Here is a 19,914-nt window from a genome sequence, read left to right as displayed (position 1 = left end):
AGAGGCCTTTCTTCACCTTGGATTTTCTTGGTCAGTATACTGGAAAAGAAGAAGACGACGAAATTCGCAAAAGATTCACATGCAAGCTCGAGCACAAATTACGGAACTGGGAAAGAAGAGGCTTCCCTCTCTCTTTTGATGTTGAATTTTCTTCTTCCTCCTTTTCTTTTGTTTGGGCGGGTCTGCATTGCTGTTGGATTCTGGCTTGACAAGCAAGTTTCTGGGCGGTCTTTTGTCATTTTCGGTCAAGAAAGGAGGATTTTGGTGGCCGTGGGAGGGGGGAGGGTCGAAGGGAAATGATGAGATCCCTTTTGTGCGTGTGAGGGCGGACAACCGACACCACGAGAACATACAGGATGGATGAGAAGAATGGCTGACCGGGCAAAACATTTTTTGCCTTCTCGCCGCCGCTGCTGCATTGTCTGGGGAGTTGGTATTGTTCACGAAAGGACCTCACTACTTATGAAACCCAAGACATTTGACGGTTTAATGACACTAGAAAGAAAGACTTTAGCTGCTCACGTTCTGATGATGATTATGGTGATGCAGTGATCTCAATCTTTCAATCTGTTTTATTTGGGGTATGGAGTTGTGATCACAAGACACAAAGCAGAGACTATCCAGCTAGCTAAGAGACGATTTAGTGCATGGTGATGCGCAAATACAACTACAGCCTATCAAGCTTTATCCGCTTTCTTCCCATCAACGCATCCTTGCGAGCCTTGAAGGGGGTAACCGATTACATAAGTGCAATTGCCGAAGAGTTTGAGAGAGATATGGCGCCTGTAGATTTCATATGCTAGCCAAATGATTATTTAGCGAGCTTGCTGAAGACGATAATCTCGGGAATGACAACGGCGGCCATGAGCGCGAAAGCGGCAAAGGAGACGGCAAAGATCTTGACGTAGAGGATGACGAGGCGCTTCCAGGCGTTGCGGGAGAAGCCGCTCCAGGCGTCGTCCATGGTAGCGTAGCCCTTGCCGCCGACGACGCGGGGCTCAACCTTGCCCTCGAAGGAGCGGTCAAAGGGGATGATGGTGTTTGCCTCCTCGGGGATGAGGGAGGCCTGGACGCGGACGAGGACGACGTGGGCGGGGATGACGATGATGATCTGGAAGGCGATGCTGATGAGGGTGATGACGATGCTCTTCCAGGCGTCGGAGCTCTGGGGCCGGGAGACGACCGAGTTGGGCTTGCCGAACTGGAAGTTGGGGAGATCGAGGCCGAGGGCCCAGCCGACGGCGATGGGGACCCAGGTGGCGACCTGCTCTGCGAGCCAGTAGGCGGCGACGGGCTTCGCGGTGGCGTCAAAGGTACGCTTGAAGGGCGGGAGACGCTTCCAGAAGTAGTCGGAGCTCGAGGGGGTGATGACGATGTGGACCCAGACGGCGGAGAGCTGGACGAGGGCGAGAGCGGAGAGGAGGGTCGCGAGGGAGGCGAGGATGTCCGGGAGGAAGGAGGAGAAGATGCCAAAGAGGAAGTTGGTCGCGAGGGCCTGGACAAAGTAGACGCCGAAGCCGCGGAAGTTTGAGCGCCAGCCGCCGTAGGTGGTCAAGAGGCGGTTGATGGAGCGGATGGAAGAGGTGACGGTGGTGGGGCGGCCTCCGGTCACCTTAGTCTGGGGGACGGGGCCGTCGGGGCGGACCTCGGGGCCGGCGGAGGGGATGGCGCCTTCATCTTCGGCGAGGTTGACGGGGTCGTAGGCGGGCGGGTTCTCGTCCTCGACGATGGCGAAGATGGGGTAGACCTGGTGGAGGGTGTAGGATGTCTAGACAGTGCATGTGTTAGCGATAAAGGGTTCATCATATGAAGAGCTAGACTGAAAGTAGCCTCGGAAGGGAGGCGGGAGACAAGGCTTACCCAGAGGATGATGGGGAGGAAGACGATGAAGTCGGCGAGGAAGACCCAAAAGGACCAGCCAGGAAGCTGGGGTTCGCGAGGAGTCTCTTCGACGGCCCTCTTGTAGACGGCGTCGGCAAAGTGCTGCAGCCGCGTGTACATGTTTGCGGTTTGCTCGGCTCCCAAAATCAAGACAGCAATAATGATGATGATGCTGGGAAAAGTACGAATGTTGGAGTTTGAAGGTTCTTTTAAGATGAAGGGAAAGAATGAATCGTTAGGAAATGGAGGGGTGTCAGACGTCAAAAGGGAAACGAGCTCTAGGCGGCGATTCACTTGAACATGTCACTGGTCACTGCGCAGCTCCTGCGCCGGGGGGTCACCTCACCTCAATCTACCGGGCGAGGTACTTTGTTGTGACGCGTGAGACGCACTGGGGAGGAAAGTACCTTGCAGAGGAATTACTACCTTACCAGTACCTAGGGAAGTACGCCACCCAGGATCTTGGGGAGGCGTGGATGCACGACCTATTAGTGGATAGCGGCAGCTTTCCACCAGGCAGCAGGCTGACACAGCCACTCTCCGTGCCCCACTAAATCCTTCCACATCGGACATTTCGCCTCCCAGCAGCCAACGGAATGGGCGGTATCGTGGAACGGAGTAATGGCGATGCACCGCGCCATACGGTCTCTGATTCTCGGACAAGCGAGGAACAAGCGACGAGTGACGAAGAGCGAAGACCATTGAAGCGATTCTCCGGATCGAAGCCAAGATTATGAAAGTAATTAAGTTGTCATTCCATGACCATCCTGGCTTTGAGCGGTACCGCTGGGCAGGGCTGTTGGGCTGCTGGAACTAGGTTTCTGTGCCGCCAGCTTGCATGCCTGCTTACCTGCAATGTCTACAACTTCACGCCGGCTCGCGCTTTTCCACTTGCTTCTTCCATTTTGTTCGTCGAGATCAGGGCAACGTTTTGGCGCCCGGCCAAGGTTGGCCTTTTTACGAGGCTGTTGACTTTGGGATATTCGACGCTTGCGTCGCCTTATTCCTTGACGGCTCTGTTCGCCATTTGGTCTTTTGGGGGAGAGGAGGCCGCCTGCTTGAAACCTGTTATTTGGCCTTTCCTTTCTCAATTTGTAGCATCCTATCTTTGCATGATTGGCATCGGACTCTGTTCGTCGGTTTCGAAAAAGTCTCTATGCCATCCGTGACATCGGACGATCCCTCCAAGAAAGTTTGCAGACCATCGAATAACGAGCGGCGCGTGTTCTTAAAGCTTATTCGGCCATTAGGTGCCCAACCCCGACATATCCGAAAGGATTCGGACATTTGGTTTGGGGTTCTTTCAGACACTGGCCCCCTTAGAAGTGTTTTTGTTGACGATGTCTACCTTACAACTCATTGGTAAAATTTTGAGCCATGCACGCTCGGTGTTGATTGTGCCTTTTGGTCACCACGTTCCGAGAAGACTACATTATAATTCGAGTATAACTCATTAAAGCCGAGCTTTGAGGTTCTGGCATTCGTGTCTGCATGTAGACTCCTCTCAAATTGGCTCGACAGATCTGTAAGCAGTTGTGTTAGTACCATTGCTGTGTAGATGTTCTTCTCGCTGCCATGTCTTGATTTCGTTGGCAAAGTGTATGTTTCGGTGACTCGGAATGTGATGTCATTGAGCAGTCAGTGTCAGACTTTGTAATCCTAATCTACCAGTGGTCGGTCCTGTCAACTCATCGGATGTCATCATGCTTTTGGCTCTCGACGTATTCTTCCTAATCATGGTATCAGGTAGAACGCTTTTCGTGTGGGCTGGAAAGAGAGAAATGAATGGATCCGGTCCAGGTAATAGTCAATCCTGGGCGATTCATTCCACTTCAACGCCAAAGGTGTTAGGTAGCTTCTGCATCTTTCTGATCCTCGGCATTCGCAAGCAGCGCTCTGATAGATGTTACATATTCGACAAGTCTTGGGTTTTCAGATCCGAATGCTCGTACGAGAGGTGAGTGCCGAAAAGGGCTTGGGTGTCTGGTATGAGTGAGTAGTGGTTTCGGCGATTTAATGCTCGGAACATAGGTACCTGGTCAAGCTTGATGACTAAGAAGTCAGTCAAACCGACAACCAAGTCTACAGGAACTTCAAAACTTACTCTAAGTTTCGAAGACTATTGCGGATATATCGTAAACTCTTAGCAAAAGATGGAAGACGACGTTGCGGGGAGTGCCAGGCACCGGCCCTTAGTGGACAACGGAGTCGGCTCCGGACCGTTAGAGGCGTCTGGGCACGGGCCATACCCTATTCCACTGATTGACACGCAGCGTTGCACTACGATGCCCCACCTAACAGTTTCCCTCCTACGTCACCCGCACCTACACTTCACTAACGCTGCTCCCGGAACATCTTCCACCTCACGGCCGCTCCCCCGCAACAACATACCTCATGTCTGGAAATCCAATACCAAACCTGCTCTCACTCCGCGGAGCGAGAGGTGGCCGGGTTGGTCGCGGGCGCGGAAGAGGTCCCGGCGGCGGCCCCTCATTCTCGGGCCCGACTCACGATCAGACGATTCAAGGAACTGACGATGACGCTGCCGGCTCACGTTTGAGTTCTGTCAATGTGGGATATCTCGCCGACCCATACGCACACTTCTTTGTCGATAACATCAATGGACCCCCTCCAAGGAGACTCCCAATCATCAATCGAGGTCCGTGTCTCTGGTCTGCTTCCGTCGAGTATGGAGGTTGACCGCTATCTCAGGCACTTATACGAGGACCGTTGCTCTCGATAATCTCATTGACAGCTTCTTGGACGAGTCTGATAGTGCGCAACCCGGTTCAAATGAGAGACAAATTATTTCACTAGGCGCTGGCACCGACACACGCCCATTCCGTCTCTTTCCCAGGGCAAAAAGGCCTCAGCTGGTCTACCATGAGATAGACTTCTCAGTCACAGTTCGCAAGAAGGCACGTATAGTGCAAGCAGCCCCTCCATTGCGAAACATCCTCGGAGTCCCCTCGGTCGAGGAAGACGGTTCATGGAGCTGCCAGCCATCCGCGTCAGACAAATACTATTGTCATGCACAGGATCTCCGAGAAATGGTGCAAGACGGCGCAACACCTCTTGCGGGTATCAGAACAGACATTCCTACTCTACTCATCTCAGAATGCTGCCTCTGCTACCTAGAGACATCTATAACGAAGCAAGTTGTATCTTTGTTTGAGCAAAAGATTCCGAATATCGCCATTGTGGTGTACGAACCAATCAGGCCTGACGACCCTTTCGGCAAAATGATGACCTCCAACCTCGCAGCAAGGAGAATACGCATGCCTACTCTGGAGAATTACAAGCTGCCGCAGGATCAGACGCAGCGTCTCCGCGATGCAGGCTTCGAACACGCCAAGGCGCTGACCGTGGAACGGATTTGGGAAAGCTGGGTGCCAAGTGAGGAAAAGGAGAGAGTGGACCGTTTAGAGGGCCTCGACGAAGTGGAGGAGTGGAAGCTGTTGGCTGACCACTACGTTATCGCATGGGGATGGAGAGGCGCCGGATTTACGATGGGAAATGCCGAAGGGGAGCTGTGAGTGACCCAAGCAAGCCGCAAGACAGCTGTGCCGCTTCGCTTAAGCAGAGACATTATTAATTGAGATGTGTCTCAAACCGGCAAACCAACGCTGAACTGTCAGCTACCCCCCTTTCTGACAGATGATTTATTCCCCCTTCGTCACCAACCTAATTGAGGCTCTGCTTGGCTTCTCGGACTTGGAATTTGATGGCTCTCTCTCGAGTCACCATGATTACGGGGACGTTGCATGCGTGGTCCTAGGAACCTCTCCCATGTCGTCTCTACCGAGGTAATCACGTCTATCATTAGTACTTTGAGCATCCAAGCTGCAGTTGGCCGCTGTAAAAGCAGAGCTCACCTACTTTGACGGTTTAACCCAACTATCTCGGCCAACACCTTCCCAGCCCGGCGTCTTTTCCGTTCCCGCGTCGGTTGGAAGCCGGCCCACGGCTTCCGACTTCCTGATTGTCGTTGGTTGGTGACGGGCTTGGTGTGCGTTCTTGCACCAACCAATCCTTCCCTTTCCCTATCAGGACTCCAAACCCACTCTTCTCTAGCAAACAATGCAAGTGAGCCAACCTCGCCCGAGGAGGTGCTTTTTCCCTCATCCAACACGTTTCTATCTTCTGTTGACGCAAGCCCACCCGCGATGTCTCTGATTATCCTTCTTCATCCTCGCCGAGTGCTTCTGTTTCGACTGCGATATCTACCGAGCGACTGAAGCGACAATGGCCGCGAGAATACTAGACATACTTCCGGCTGAGACTCTCATCAGCATCGCGGGGCATCTCGACGGTATTGCCGGACCGGATTTGTCCTCCTTTTCCCTCACCAACAAAGCCTTTCATGCCGCCGCCGCTTGCTTCTTGTTCCGCGACATCCACATCCTCGTCAAGCATCCTCGGAGACTACAGCGCGATGTTGATTCCTGGCTCGCAATTCTGGGACGCACAAACTCCGCCAGGCATGTCAGGCGCCTGAAGATGACCTTCCTGGACAAGTCGCTCCCTCACAGTGATCTCTACTCGCCTGATCGACACATGATACTACCGGTTCCAAAGGAAACCTCGTTCGATTTCAAGCATAGGTCGCCCGAGAACCGACGCCTCCGCGATGCCTTTGTCGATCCCGAAGCGTGGACTCCCATGATCAGACTGCTCGAAGCCCTGCCCGGACTGACCAATATGGTCATTGAGCATGAGAGCAGCTTTTCGCCTCTTCTCCTCGAAACCATTCGCACGCATCACCCAAGTTGTCGGCTAGAACTCAATGGTTTCGATCTTCACTGCAGCGAAGGCGCTGCGATCAATGCGCATGATGTTGCACTTCTACTTGCACCCCAATTGCATAGCATCTCTATAAAAGAGTATTACCAGACGTCCATTGCACATACAAACGAATCGGTTATGCTACGTCTCATCGGAGGCCTATTACCGAATCTCAAGACAGTAAAGCTGGAACCATTCTTCGGAGGCAGACATAAGCGAAAATACGACGCAGATTTCGAGAATGAGTTGCAAGCGTTGATCGCGCAAATACTCGACCACAGTCTCATACCTGGAAAGGATCTGTCAAGGATTTTGAAGTCACCAGAGCTCGGTTCACTGCGTTCTCTGACACTACAGAAAACCAATCCCGATAGGCTCATGGCGTGGTTCAGGGCAACGGACTTCGCGGCACTGCGTCATCTGAGATTGACCGCAAGTCCTGGAGAGTTACCATGGCTTACAGCGCATGCCAGATTCCACAAACTCGAAAGTCTAGAGTTAAACTACAATGAAGTTGTCGTTGACCCCCGACCTGCTTGGGAAGGGGTCGCGAACCGTGGAGACGTCGCTGTTGAGTTCCTAGCCATCATGCCAGCCTTAACATCCCTCTCGCTCGAGGGCAGAGTACCTTCACCAGCCGTCCAGTTTGCGTTGTCCAAATTTGGAGGATGCCTTCGCAAACTAAGCATTCGGCCCTCCTACGGCTCTCATTCCATGCAGGAGTATCCCAGAATCGCGCCGCAGGACTTATGCGTGCTGTCTAAGACATGCATGAGGGTGCAGGATCTGACGGTCACGATCACTGTACCTACGTTCCAAACGAGCTCACCAGAGATGATAGAGGCAAGTGAGTCTCTTGGGCGGATGCGGAGCCTCCGAAATCTCTACCTAACACTTCGACATTCTGAACTTAAAGTGCGGGCTGGAGATGGCGGGTGCAGACGAAGAGCTCGTGCGTATCAGAGAAAACTCGAAATGACGATAGAGGCAGATGCGGCGGGGGTGACACCCGCGGAGGTTGCCAAGTCGATCTGGGAGACAATATGTGGACAAGGCTGCCGCTTGGAGTTACTTCAGCTTGACACTATAGGTGACTGGGGTGGCACACGCAAGTCTGACCGTGTTCATCAGATTCGTAGAGTCGGAGCCATGGGTGAAGGTTTGGTGGAGACCGCCTTGTTCCGAGAGAACGGGAAACTATTTTGGAGAGATTGACCCACGAGAGTACTTAGATCTCATCATCGTCTTCACTAGAGGCAGAGTTCATCTGAGACTCGACATGAAAGTGCGGATATCGTTTGCAAGGACCATGTTGGGGTTGTATATAATCGAGACAGTTTGTACTTGACTTCACTTTAGGACATATTTGCCAATTTTTGACATTGGTGTCTGTGTGAGCTATACCCGATATCGAGTATCTTTGTCTTTGCATACAATTCAATCATCTTGACCTATTAATGGCTCCTCTACAACAATGTTAACGCCTCTCAAGAGCGGCGTATCTCCGATTTCGATGGAACGCAGCACTCAACGCCTCTGCAATGCGAAACTGACTTATCATTGAATGAGCACTACTTCATCGGGTAAGTACTCGTGCCGTTGTCTGCGTTCTGGAGCCCAGAAAGTCTCAATAGGCTTGGTCCAGTTTGGCAGAGACTGCTTGACACGAATCGTCCTCGTACCAGGACTGAGTTCAACTGGAAACATCACTTCCGATAGACACTTGACGCAAAAGGTTTTCAATGATCGTACCAAGGCACGGGAGAAGCTCGTTGCTGACCTTTTGACGGGGTCTCTGACATTATCCATTCTCAACTCGAAGCTATAAGGTATCTTTACTCGTCAAAGCCTTCCACAGCGGGGAACTCCCGTCCACCAAGCCATCACCGGAATTGAGGGGTCCATCTCTCAAACTCGGCTCAGCACAAAAACACAGAGAATCTGCCTCTCTCGCCACACAGAACAGACGAAAACCGTAACAAAAGACCCATTCATCATCAGCCCATCCTCTACTTCAGTAGATGTACCTGAACCCAGCAGCCCTCCTCTCCTGCTTCAGATCGACGGGCGCGGCCTTCTCGCCGCCTCCCTCTGCCAGCGCCGCGGCGTCGTCGAGCTCGGCCTTTTCGAGCTTCTTGTTCTCCCACTTGTGCAGATAGCGGAGGATGAGAGCGAGAACGGCGACGAGGACGCAGATTGCCGTGTTGGCGCTGCCGCCAGGGACGTATTGGGGTCCCGTGCTGCTTGGGTACACTTGGGTTGGTTAGTCAGTCTAATCAAGTACCGCTTGTAGCGTGATGGGAAGGAAAGGCTGTGAGAACTATCAACGCACTGTAAGATCCGTAGATTGTTGCCGTGTTGCCAATCATGTTGGCGATGGCGATGCAGGCTGAGCGCTTGACGAGTGGTCGTGGGAAGGAGTTTGCTACCCAAGAGACGATGATTTGATCTGCAGGAGTTACACCATTGTCAGACGCTGTTCTTTCGTTGCTGGGGAGACTGTATCAAAAGACTTACATGCGGAGATGGCGCCCATGGGCATGAGGAACATGGCAAAGTATCGCGCGCCGAGGTTGCTCGAGCCGGTGGCGATGGCGTTTCCAGTGGCGGAGACGAGCGTGAGGCATACAATGTGAAGAGAACGGTCTTTAGTCTTTGCAGAGGACCAAGTGACGCAGAGCGAGATGAGGAACGTCGCGGCCTGTGGAAGAAGAGATTGTGAGCTTGGATATCGTCCCCGCGCCCAGGTCTGGAACGTAACCGGAGATCCCATCTAGGAAAGAATACAAACATACCCAAGCAGGCGCAGTCAGCCAAAGCGTCGTGATCTTGCCGTAGCCCAGCGTGCCGACAATGGTCGGGAAAAAGTACTGAAACGTCTGCGAGATGAGGGAGACGTGCTGCATCAGGACAAAGATGTAGAGGCGGTAGTCCCGCACGGCCATCTTGACGCCGTCGAGGACGCTCTGCTCGCCGTACGTGTCGGCCTCCTGGATGTCCTCGATGAGGCGCCAGGCGGCGTAAGCGCGCTCCTCCTCCGAGAGCCACTTGGTCGTGTGAGGGTAGTCTGGGAGGATCCACATTGCGACGAGGGAGAATGCGATGGCTGCTACGCCTTCCTGTGTCGATGTGTTTCCATGTCAGTCACTCTCTCTCTCTCTCTCTCTAGAACACTTTGGAATCGTTCCCACACAAGAGACAGGAATGACTCACAATGATGAATAACCACCTCCACCCCGCGATCCCCAAATCCCCCTCCAGACCGCCGAGGATGCCCGCACCAAGGAGCCCGCCAAACATGTTGGCGAGGGCGTTGCCGGCGTAGAGGTAGGCGATGCGGCGGGTGAGCTCGGCGCGGGTGTACCACGAGGACATGAGGAAGACGGCGCCCGGGAAAAAGGGGGCCTCGACGAAGCCGAGGAAGAAGCGGATGACGATGAGGTGGGTGAAGGAGTCGGCGGCGGCGTTGCAGGTCGAGACAACGCCCCAGAGGCAGCAGGAGGCGGCGAGGTAGAAGGAGGGTTTGACTTTTGTGAGCAAGAGGTTGGAGGGGAGCTGCATCAGGAGGTAACCGACGAAGAAGATCGAGGTGGCGAGGTTGAAGTCGGTTCCCGTCATGCCCAGGTCCCGTTCGAGGGTGCCCTGACGGGCTTGGGCTAAGTTGGAGCGGTCGAGGAAGTTAAGGAGGTACTGTGGTTTCACTTCATGTCAGGACTATTCGAAGCTTTTGATAGAATGTTTTGTTTGTGCGTTCATGTTTTGAGACTCACCATGACTACGAGGGTCGGCATGAGGCGCCGGTCTACACGACGTAGGAGAGTCTTGTCCATGGCCTTATGCCAGGCCTCATCCTGGCTCGTGAAATGCTGAGCCCATTCCACGGGAGTCGGGTTCGAGGGGAAGACGATGAGTGAAAGGTTGGGATGACCTTGAGAAGCTTAAACCCAAGAAGGAACAAGATGAGGTAGTACAGGAAGGCAGAACCTCTCTGGTATAAAGCTACTTTTTAGTAGGATTTCCGTTACCCCGTGGGGAAGAGGGGGCAACACGGGAACTAATTCAATTACATGGGGAAACGATGAGGGGAAGCTTGCGGTATCAAGCTCGGTAAATGGACTACCGAAGGGAGTTGATGCAACGATGGAAGCGGCATTCTCGCCGATCTCGAGCGTGGGGTTGAGGAGGTTGGAGTTTATGACGCGTGTGTCGCAGGCATCGTATGCGGGTGAGCTGCAGATCCGAGCGACCACGCGTGACTCCAATTCGTCCGACGCACACGACCCAAGACAATGTCTCTCTCCATGTTTCCACGTTTCCACGTTTCTTTCTAGGAGCCGGCATGAAAGCCGGAAGGGCTTGTTCAATCTGAAGGGTCATCTCATCCCCAAAGTTGTAGTCTGTGGGCGTTTAACCTATGTTTGCCTGAGCGTGGATTCCAGATCTGATGTGCGTGCCAATCAGATGAGGTTGCGGGCGGCCGATCTCTCAGGGTGCGTTTGGAGGCAGGGAGGTTACCCCTCAAATGGTTGACCCATCTCCAACTGTTGAACTTGCCATATTCGGGAACCCGTGATAAATCCGCCTTTTCCGTCTTTCAGTGAGACATGTGGAGTGTTCGTGTTGAAGTAAGACAAGGTAGTGGACAGTGTCTCTCCAGCTCCGTGAAAGAAATTCGAGGGAAACTCTTCCGAATTTTTTGGGGCCTTGATAGACGCGACCGTATCTTTCTACATACTCAATATCAGCCTGCTCAAGTCTACTGTATTACTTCCTGTCATGTTGCTCCAACAAGACTCCGAGTTTCATTGGCGGAGGATTCAAGCATGGAACGCGGTAGCATTATTTTTCACACTCTTCGAAAGGTGATGATCAAAGACTCGAACTCATGTTTCCACAGGTGACGTCGTCCTCTATAGAGGTAGCAGGATGTGACAAAGACGAAGACAGACTTCCATGAGCAACACTGTACCTCAGCCTACGCGTGCATCTCAACTTCCTACCGTCTGTGAGGATGATGTGTATTGATCCCAGACAGCACACAGGGATTGCTTGGAGAAGCTATCCCTTCGCCTGCGCTCCTTCACGCTAGGCTGGGAACGACTACCAGGAGCAAATTGCCTGAGAATAACACTGAAAAGCTCGGAAAAGTGACGTGAAGACCACCTCCCGTCTCATTGACAAGTGCCGACGGTATGGGGACTGCGGGTGATGCACATATGGAGGACAGGCTCGTTCCTTACTGAAACCTTCGGAGCTGTGCTCGGCATACCAAAAGAAGACGAGGCAAGATGGGCCGATCACTTGATACAGATCTGGGCGCAAAGATTGGCGCATGCCTATTTATTCATAAGTCTCCTTGTCTTCTCTCGAGTTGTCTCATGCGACAGCCTTCTAGACTTGAGCGAGCTCATTTTATGGCCTACTATATGGCCCCAAGGATGCAGCGGGCGGCCCCGGTTAGACCATGAAGTCTCCAGTTCTATTCCAGGGTCCATGTCCGACCGTCGATCAGTCTGTTCTCTCTTTTTTTCCTTCCTTGCTTGCTTTAATCTTGTCCAAGAAATCTTTTTATTATTCTAGCACTTCCCCTGGCAAATAAGATGGATGAAGTATGCGAGCGGGCTTTAGGAATCTACAGCCCGAAGTCCCCGACCATCCGGCCCGGTGCTTGCTTATTTCATCATGAGGACATGGAACTTCCTATAGGTAAGAGGGTGATAGGTAAGAGACTGATACCATATGATGTCGATGTACTCTCGAATGGAAGGTACGTATAATCGTGTCTTCAACCCAGCCCAGTGCTAGAGGCATAACATGGGTAATTCCACTGCATGGATAGGTCGGTAGGGACTGCCGCAAGTTAGTTTCTCCGACAGAATTTGATTACACTGCTTATTGCTCGGACTGGTCGTGTTGGAGATATCTTGAATATATTCGGGACTTCAAGTAAGCCATGAGTCTAGGCCAGCATGGCCAACGGCAAGACGTTTGCCTCCGGTATATGAGAAGAAAAGACGAAGAGGAGCTGAGAAGGGTTGCTGGACGGCTCACGCTGATGTCGGGGAAATCCCATTGAAAGCTTCGAGAGATCCTTCAGTTACGTGTGGTTTAGTTTTGGTACCCTATGCTACGTATAGGAATACTTTCCGCTTTGGTCTTGGGAGATGTCGTCTGCAGTATCTAACTTCCATGAGCGCTTCAATTTACTTTTACGACAGCTGGAATCTACATGACTTTCCAGTGTCGAAAGACAATGGCGAATAGCAGATGATCCGGCGCACACTGTCTTCCCAGGTCTCAAAGGCCCAGACACTGGGGCATCCTCTCTCTCGACCACTGCGCAGAGACCCCTACTCAAGCACGAACTCATACTCGGAGACAAGAACGAGAATGTACCCGCCGGTGAGACCTACCACGGGATCCCGCTCGACAGCGAACAAGTCGTCCGTAAGTCGGGAGGTAGCGTGTACAACGGCATACGCCACGTGCCGATCTGGGGCGGCAAAGCTTCTCCTGCGCACGACAACCGACCTCGATTTGCCAGTAGAACTGGTATCAAATCGATGATTATGTCTGGAATCCGGTTGCTTATAACGTACAGCCATCCATCATATCACAGTAGCAGGGCGTGCTTGGTGTTGGTCGGCACCTCCGAGGCTCAACCAGCGAAGTGCAGGAGAGTAGGCTTGAGGTAGACGATGAGAAATCAAAGGCGTAGGAAACAGTCGGTGAAACTGGAACAGTATGGACCTAAGCAAGATACTTTGTAGAGGTGGCTCTCAAAGAAATCATCAGCCTGCTGAATGTAAACGCTATGAAGCAGGACTGATTACCATCTTTGCGCATGGAAAAGCAGTTCAAGTCACTGATACGGCTATGGATGCCGACTGGCGTCATCGATATGAAGAGAGCAAGCTAAATGATAAAGCGATATTTGAGATGTTAGCCACTACTCGATACCGCAACACGCGACCAGAAGACGCAGTGCCAGGCTTTATCTCAACCTTGGTCGGAACTTAATGGTTGAGAACTTGGACCGGTTCCGTCAAAGTTCCCAATGGTTTCTTTGGCCCCTGACTAGCTCGTTGACTGCGAACTCAGTGCTGATGAGCTGCTGGTGCGTCCAGTCCACTTTAACTCACGGGAGGTTAACCAAATTGCCACGAGCCGACCACGGAAACCAAGCTGCCATTCAACGGATGACAAACGCGGCTCTCGACAGTCATTGAGCAATACTAGACCATCAACAATGTCGCAAGAGGTTTGAAGTGGTCGCGGTTATTCCGGGTCCTGACAACAAGACAGGAAGGCCTGCACTCTCAGTGGGGTTGAGGTTGCTCTGTTGAGCCAAGCTTAGCTGCTACCCGATGTCGGCCGGTTAGTGATCTCCATTTCGCCATACGAGAGCCGCTGCTAGAGGGGGCCGACACAACGAAACATGCGTCAAGAGTTGCTCCAGTACAGGACTCTTAAAGAGCTCAAGTAAGACTGAGGATATGAGCTTGTTGTGTAGCACTTAGCGCGGGGCACAGGGCTGCTCAAGTTCCTACTCATCAAACCAAGCGAGTAACAGAGCGGGCGTGGCGTGATCTGGCCACAGGCCGTATTTCTCGGTTGATGGCTAGAAGAGCGACAGTGCAGGTTCTTTCCACCCAATACTGCAAATGATCAGCAACTGGTGAGGGCCACCCTTCGGATACGAGATTCATCCATGGAGGAGCTCAAGAATTGCTGGCCGAGGAGGCACAGCTTTCAGCTCAACATTGTGAAGCTGATCGAGTGAGGCAACTACCATGATGTCTGCCGATGGAGGTTAACACTAACACTACACAGCGTATCGGCGACTGCCGCAAGTGTACGAATACAAAGCTAGTTGGTCCGGAATGGACGCCGGGCACACGAGCTCTGGTGCAATCTCGCACAATTTGGTAGGCGCAATTTCCTTACTCCGTCACCAGTAGCCGAGAAGGGAGTGACCACAGACGACGTCCCCAGATCTATCGCACGGGCTTGGTCGATAGATCGCGTTCGGCGGTTTTGCTGACGACTGACAGACGGCCTGACAGGTTCCCTGCCGTTGGCTCGTTCACCCAGGCGAGATGGAGATGGACGGATGGGGACGTTTGGCGAAGGGTTGCTCGGTCTCTTTCCAGATCAAAGTCTCTGCTGCGTATAGAGGCAAAGCACGGAGCACGTGGATTGCAAGTGGAGGCAGATTCATGACATGAGGCTCATGCAAAATGCCCACATGGGCAAGGGGTCCGCATCTCCTCTTCCTCGAGAGCCTGGAGTTGTGCAGTAAATGCTCAGCAAGTCGACGACATTGCATACACAAAGGGAAGAGAAGTCCGTCCTGGTCTGGGGGTGACCGGCTGGAGGTTTGAAGATGGCGGAGGATGAGGTTCAAAAAGGGCAAGCACGTTTCGGTATGTGGTGCGAGCCTGCCAGCCTGCGCGGAGCGACAACCAGCGATTGAGAGACTTCTCTTACTAAGTCTTGGCTCGAAAGGGGCGCGAAGGGGTTGAGAAGGAACGGCCCACTCTCCGGTTATCTAAGGTATCCTAAGTACCTACCTTGACTACGGAGTACCTTAGGTAAGTTACGGAGAGGCCTCGGCACAGTGGAATCTGTGCCAGATACCGCGACAACTGGAGACTTTCTTCCAGAAGCAGAAGGCAAGACCGCTGGGTCGTGTGGCGTTACTGGCGTTGTGTGTTGAAGAAGGCGCTTTGCCGCGTTCCAGTGCGGCAGAAAGATACCGTTGAGAGTCGCCCGAGACATTGTGTTCCCCTGTAGGCTACTAGAACTAGCCCGCTGCCTACCGACGACGTGATTCATGCGGTCTTTTCTCGCCCATTCTTTCGTTGCACTAGAATGCGGGTTCCAGTTCAAGGAGGTGGCTGTGGCACAGCATTTGTCTCAGTCAATGACAGTCAGTCGGCTAAAGACAGGAAGAGGTAGGAAAATTCTGTCGAGTCTGGATCGAGTACAACTACAAGTATCCGTAGGTACAGTGCACTGCAACCGATGGCCTGCAGCCTGTTTACTACCGTGACAGCACGTGGAATTAAGCTTGAAGGTTAAGATTGGATGACAGGAAGCGCGTGTGACATTACGAGCGGCGGTCTCTCACCAGCTTTGGTGGTCGCTGAGTGCCAATTTGTCAATCCAGTGCACCTCTCTGCGCTCGAATTGTCAATGGCGCCAGAAAGCTCATCTCATTCATCGCCCAAATAGGCAACGCTCCCTAGCCGACCAACGAAGCGGTGCGGTCTGTTCTTTCCCCCTGTTTTCTGGAGATGGTTCCCAGTTTCCATCTGGACGAGTCGACGACAGGACGCGATGGAACTGGCAGTAAATGCAAGCGAAAGGGAAAAGGGCAAAAGGTACGTACAATGGAAATTTTGGGTACATGCAACCAATCAGAGATGATGCCTGAGATGTGAGTAGTGGATACATTCTGATTGTGCATGACTTCATTGGCCGAGCGTGGAAACAATGCAAACTTATGCAGGTACAGACAGGTATACAAGTAGATAGATAGGTACGTATCAAGCAGCCTGGAGTGCTTCGTCGACCCCGGCCGGGCAGTTTGGGACCCCGTTGGGAACCGTGCACCAGTGCCCTCATTTCGTTTGGCTCCAAACGGCAGCAACGGCTTGGATGCGCAACATCTCTCATTGGCTCCTTCCAAGAACAAGTCAAGCTTTGCCGAGATGATGGCCCTGTCTGATTGGCGAGTTCATCCAAGGTCGAGGGGCCATGTCATTTTCATTTCCCCCCGGGCCTCGAATCCTTGCGTCTCCTTAACCCCCGGCCAGTCTTCGACTCTTCCGAGTTCCAACTGCGCGATTCTCATCAAGCTCGTCGCATCGACGCTTGTCCGCCTCAACCGCCCCCCGGCTTAGCCAAGCATCACCGCTTGCCCATTGCCTAATGTCGCCATGACCAGCCAGAATCCTTGCGCCTGCCCCTCAAAGGGCCCTGGTCCACCCAGGTCCCCCTCGAGTTTCCCCCCGTTATGGCCAACAGCGTGAGGATCGCGCGCAAGGTTGCTGTCAACGCACCTCTCTGCCTTTTGCGGCTTGCCCAGTAGGCTGAACGATTCCCACCCCGGATACCTTGCTGCTCTCTCTCATTTTATCGTCGACCCATCCTGCCACCTCCACCCTCGCTCGTTCTCCTCTTTCTTTCTCTTGTCCTTGCACCGCATCCTTACGCCTTGCCCAGTCTCTGCTTTGAGACGTTCCGCTCTTTACACCGACATTCGCTGTCTAGTCATTCGCTTTCGAAGACATCACGTTCTTTACGAATCCAACACGCTCACGCGCTGTTGCCATTCCACTTCGCCATTTCCATGTTGTAGCATTGAATCCGAACGCCAAAATCCGACCGCCATTGTCACCACGTTGCGCGACGTGCCGACCACCAGGAATCAGATCCTGTTCTTTTTGAATTGTCTTTGGAGGAAACCACGTCGACTCTTGTCGAAACCCCGCTTCCGAGATGAAGCTCTCTACCATTAAGGCTGCCGTGGGCTCGGCTTTGGTCCTGCTCTCTGCCCAACCCGCCGAGGCTCATGATGGAACTCACCGACACCTTCACAAGTTGAAGTCCGGTCTGGGCCCCAACGAGGAGATCGAGACGCTTGCTGAGAGGGATGTCATCAAGAGAACTTCTGATGGCAAGGCCATCTGCAGTTTGCCCAGCGATGGCGATCTGGTCAAGGTCCCCGGTGCCATGAACAATGGCTTTGCTATGAGCCCCGATCAAGCCTGTGTTGAAGGAAGCTACTGCCCTATTGCCTGCAAAGCCGGCAAAGTCATGGCGCAATGGGAGCCCGATTCGACCTACACGTATCCCTCGTCCATGGTAAGAATCCCCCCGACTTTTCGCACGGCAGCTCGCAGGCTAACCAGCTCAGAACGGTGGCTTGTACTGTGGTTCTGATGGCAAGGCCTCAAAGCCCATCAAGGGCTCTCCCTACTGCGTTGATGGAGCAGGTACCGTTGAGGTTTACAACAAGTGTGGCAAGACTTTGTCCTTCTGCCAAACTGTTCTGCCGGGCAACGAGGCTATGCTCATTCCCAGCGTCATTGACAAGTCAATCACCCTTGCTGTTCCCGACCCTAGTTACTGGTGCAGCACCAGTGCTCAGTGAGTTGACTGTCTCGAACATGGGTCAAAACGAAGAGACTAATGATGCCTAGCTACTACATCAACCCGCCCGGAGTTACGGATGAGGGTTGTATCTGGGGCGACTCCTCCAAAGCAGTTGGTAACTGGGCTGCCTACGTCGCGGGAGCCAACCAAGACGGCCAGGGCCGAACTTTCGTCACTCTCGGTTACAACCCCATCTGGGAGGGTTCCGCGCTCAAGAACACGAAGCCTACCTACGGAGTCAGGATCGAGTGCCCTGATGGCGGCTGCAATGGCACTCCTTGCTCTATTGACCCCTCTGCCAATGCTGTTGGGGAGGTGACCAGCAACCAAGCCGGCACCGGCGCTGGCAATGCCAAGTACTGCGTTGTCACTGTTCCCAAGGGAAAGAAGGGTCGCATCATCGTCTTCCCTCTTGACGGTTCTGGAGGAAGCGACTCTGACGACTCTAACGAGAAGGATACCAAGGTTGAAATCAAGGTCGCCAAGTCTTCCGCTGCTCCATCGCCCACTCCCACCCCGACTCCCACGCCCACTCCTACTCCTACGCCTACACCGACCCCGACGCCCCCCTCGTCCTCTTCTGCTGCGCCTTCCTCCAAGGCTGTCAAGAGTTCCAGCTCCAAGGCTTCCAGCGCAGCTACCTCCGCCTCCTCGACGACGTCAAGCGCCCCCACTGTCATGGCCGGCATGTTCCACGAGAACGATAATTCGACAACCACGTCCTCCGACTCTGATGGCACGACTTCCAAGCCCGCCACCGCCACAGAAACGGAAGAATCAGCACCCGCCACAACCTCCAAGGAGAACGAAGGTGTTAGGCAAGGCGGTGGTGCCATTGCGGGCCTCGTCATCGCCTTCGTCGCAGCCACATTCCTCTACTGAGTGTGCTCAGTTGATAGTCGTATTCTTTCTTTCGCCATAGCCAGCAGCAGCAGCCCGTTCTTCGCTTCCACGTCCATGCTTGTCAACACGACGCAGCGCCGTCCTTTTGCTGCCACCAGCCGACCTCGATTGTCTCGGAACCAGCCCACTCGATCGGATGTACCCTTCACACCCCTTGGGCAAGCTCGCTTGCCATGTAACTTTTGCGCTGCTGGCACTTCTTCGTTTCGACCCGCCGCTTACGATCATGCGGCAAATTTTGCGTACACGCCGGTAACACATGGCACTTTCATCCATAATAACTTATCTGGACGTATACATCGAATCCCTGCGATACTATCGCGACAGTCTAGTGTTTATTATCTTAGCATCCTCGTGTTGACCACACGAGCAGGCAAAGCTTTCTTTCGGGTATCTTCTACTCGGCTCCTCTGACGAGGAGCATTTACATATTTTCGGATCGGCTTGCTTCTCATCTATACCCATTTACGCACGTATTATTTTGATCTTATATTATATTATTCGAGGAACATGTGGAGGAAGCTTTTATGTGAAACGGAATATCGGTCATGACATGGAGGGGAAGCGGGGTATCTAGGACCGGAAAATCTTATTCCATGAGGGGAACTGTATTATGTGAGAACGTGCTTGGAGACCGCGTGTATGAGCATTGCCCGAGAGCAACGGGAGGTGATGTAGAGTGGTATGTGGACAAGACACGATGGCTTTTCAAGCGTCCGTTGATGTTTGTTCTAGGGTAGTTCAGACCTTGATCAGGGGTTATTGGGCCTGTCACTTGCTATACGGTCCGGTCCAACCAATCAACGAACGTTCATGCTCAATGATGTGTTAATGCCTCGATCCGATTTTCGCGTCATCATTTCTATGTGTCCGCCCTAGCATTCGCCATCCTACAGTTGCCAATAACAGAGTACCCTCTCGAGGCGACGCAGGCGCAGCAAGCCGCCCTGACTACAATGCTTGCTAGAGCATGACGGCAGCGAGCTTGCACGGTGTCATGAGGTACGATGTGGATGATAATATCTCAGTATATGCATAAATCGATGTTAGTTGGCTATCTTAAGGCATTGTCTTGAGAAGAGTTGCAATTAGTCAACCGCGTATATACAGGGTATTTCATTTTTTCCTCGATGCTACGTATTTCTTATGAGTTGCTCACCAAATCTAGATACAACGAACGAA

The 19,914-nt window shown here is 52.9% G+C and overlaps 8 protein-coding genes across 8 annotated transcripts; 6 read left to right on the top strand and 2 right to left on the bottom strand.

The window, feature by feature from the left end:
• Positions 1–811: 811 nt before the first annotated feature.
• On the bottom strand, positions 812–2,001 carry CABS01_04578 (ubiquitin carrier protein; the record flags this gene model as incomplete). The annotated part of the gene is made up of 2 exons (XM_060537949.1): positions 812–1,768; positions 1,861–2,001. 2 exons carry the CDS (start codon positions 1,999–2,001, stop codon positions 812–814), a joined length of 1,098 nt encoding a protein of 365 aa, XP_060389611.1.
• A 638-nt stretch (positions 2,002–2,639) lies between these two features.
• On the top strand, positions 2,640–3,050 carry CABS01_04577 (uncharacterized protein; the record flags this gene model as incomplete). Its single annotated transcript, XM_060537948.1, has 1 exon — positions 2,640–3,050. The coding sequence occupies one exon, from the start codon at positions 2,640–2,642 to the stop codon at positions 3,048–3,050; it is 411 nt and encodes a 136-aa protein (XP_060389610.1).
• A 534-nt stretch (positions 3,051–3,584) lies between these two features.
• CABS01_04576 (uncharacterized protein) lies at positions 3,585–3,842 on the top strand (the record flags this gene model as incomplete). Its single annotated transcript, XM_060537947.1, has 1 exon — positions 3,585–3,842. One exon carries the CDS (start codon positions 3,585–3,587, stop codon positions 3,840–3,842), a length of 258 nt encoding a protein of 85 aa, XP_060389609.1.
• Positions 3,843–4,275: 433 nt separating this feature from the next.
• On the top strand, positions 4,276–5,417 carry CABS01_04575 (leucine carboxyl methyltransferase; the record flags this gene model as incomplete). The annotated part of the gene is made up of 2 exons (XM_060537946.1): positions 4,276–4,540; positions 4,594–5,417. The coding sequence occupies 2 exons, from the start codon at positions 4,276–4,278 to the stop codon at positions 5,415–5,417; spliced, it is 1,089 nt and encodes a 362-aa protein (XP_060389608.1).
• Positions 5,418–6,126: 709 nt separating this feature from the next.
• Positions 6,127–7,881, top strand: CABS01_04574 (uncharacterized protein; the record flags this gene model as incomplete). Its single annotated transcript, XM_060537945.1, has 2 exons — positions 6,127–7,513; positions 7,583–7,881. The coding sequence occupies 2 exons, from the start codon at positions 6,127–6,129 to the stop codon at positions 7,879–7,881; spliced, it is 1,686 nt and encodes a 561-aa protein (XP_060389607.1).
• A 799-nt stretch (positions 7,882–8,680) lies between these two features.
• CABS01_04573 (major facilitator superfamily transporter) lies at positions 8,681–10,595 on the bottom strand (the record flags this gene model as incomplete). The annotated part of the gene is made up of 6 exons (XM_060537944.1): positions 8,681–8,919; positions 8,999–9,115; positions 9,184–9,367; positions 9,462–9,785; positions 9,880–10,356; positions 10,437–10,595. Coding segments are annotated over 6 exons (1,500 nt in total), but the record flags the coding sequence as incomplete, so codon positions are not given.
• A 2,364-nt stretch (positions 10,596–12,959) lies between these two features.
• CABS01_04572 (uncharacterized protein) lies at positions 12,960–13,361 on the top strand (the record flags this gene model as incomplete). The annotated part of the gene is made up of 1 exon (XM_060537943.1): positions 12,960–13,361. A coding segment is annotated over one exon (402 nt), but the record flags the coding sequence as incomplete, so codon positions are not given.
• Positions 13,362–17,172: 3,811 nt separating this feature from the next.
• On the top strand, positions 17,173–18,711 carry CABS01_04571 (beta-glucosidase; the record flags this gene model as incomplete). The annotated part of the gene is made up of 3 exons (XM_060537942.1): positions 17,173–17,538; positions 17,591–17,823; positions 17,877–18,711. The coding sequence occupies 3 exons, from the start codon at positions 17,173–17,175 to the stop codon at positions 18,709–18,711; spliced, it is 1,434 nt and encodes a 477-aa protein (XP_060389604.1).
• Between the last annotated feature and the right edge of the window lie 1,203 nt (positions 18,712–19,914).

The sequence above is a fragment of the Colletotrichum abscissum genome (genome assembly GCF_030869225.1).
Source record: "Colletotrichum abscissum strain IMI 504890 chromosome Unknown Scaffold_9.1, whole genome shotgun sequence".
Taxonomy (NCBI): Eukaryota; Fungi; Ascomycota; class Sordariomycetes; order Glomerellales; family Glomerellaceae; genus Colletotrichum; species Colletotrichum abscissum.
This window is presented reverse-complemented; position numbering and strand designations above follow the sequence as displayed.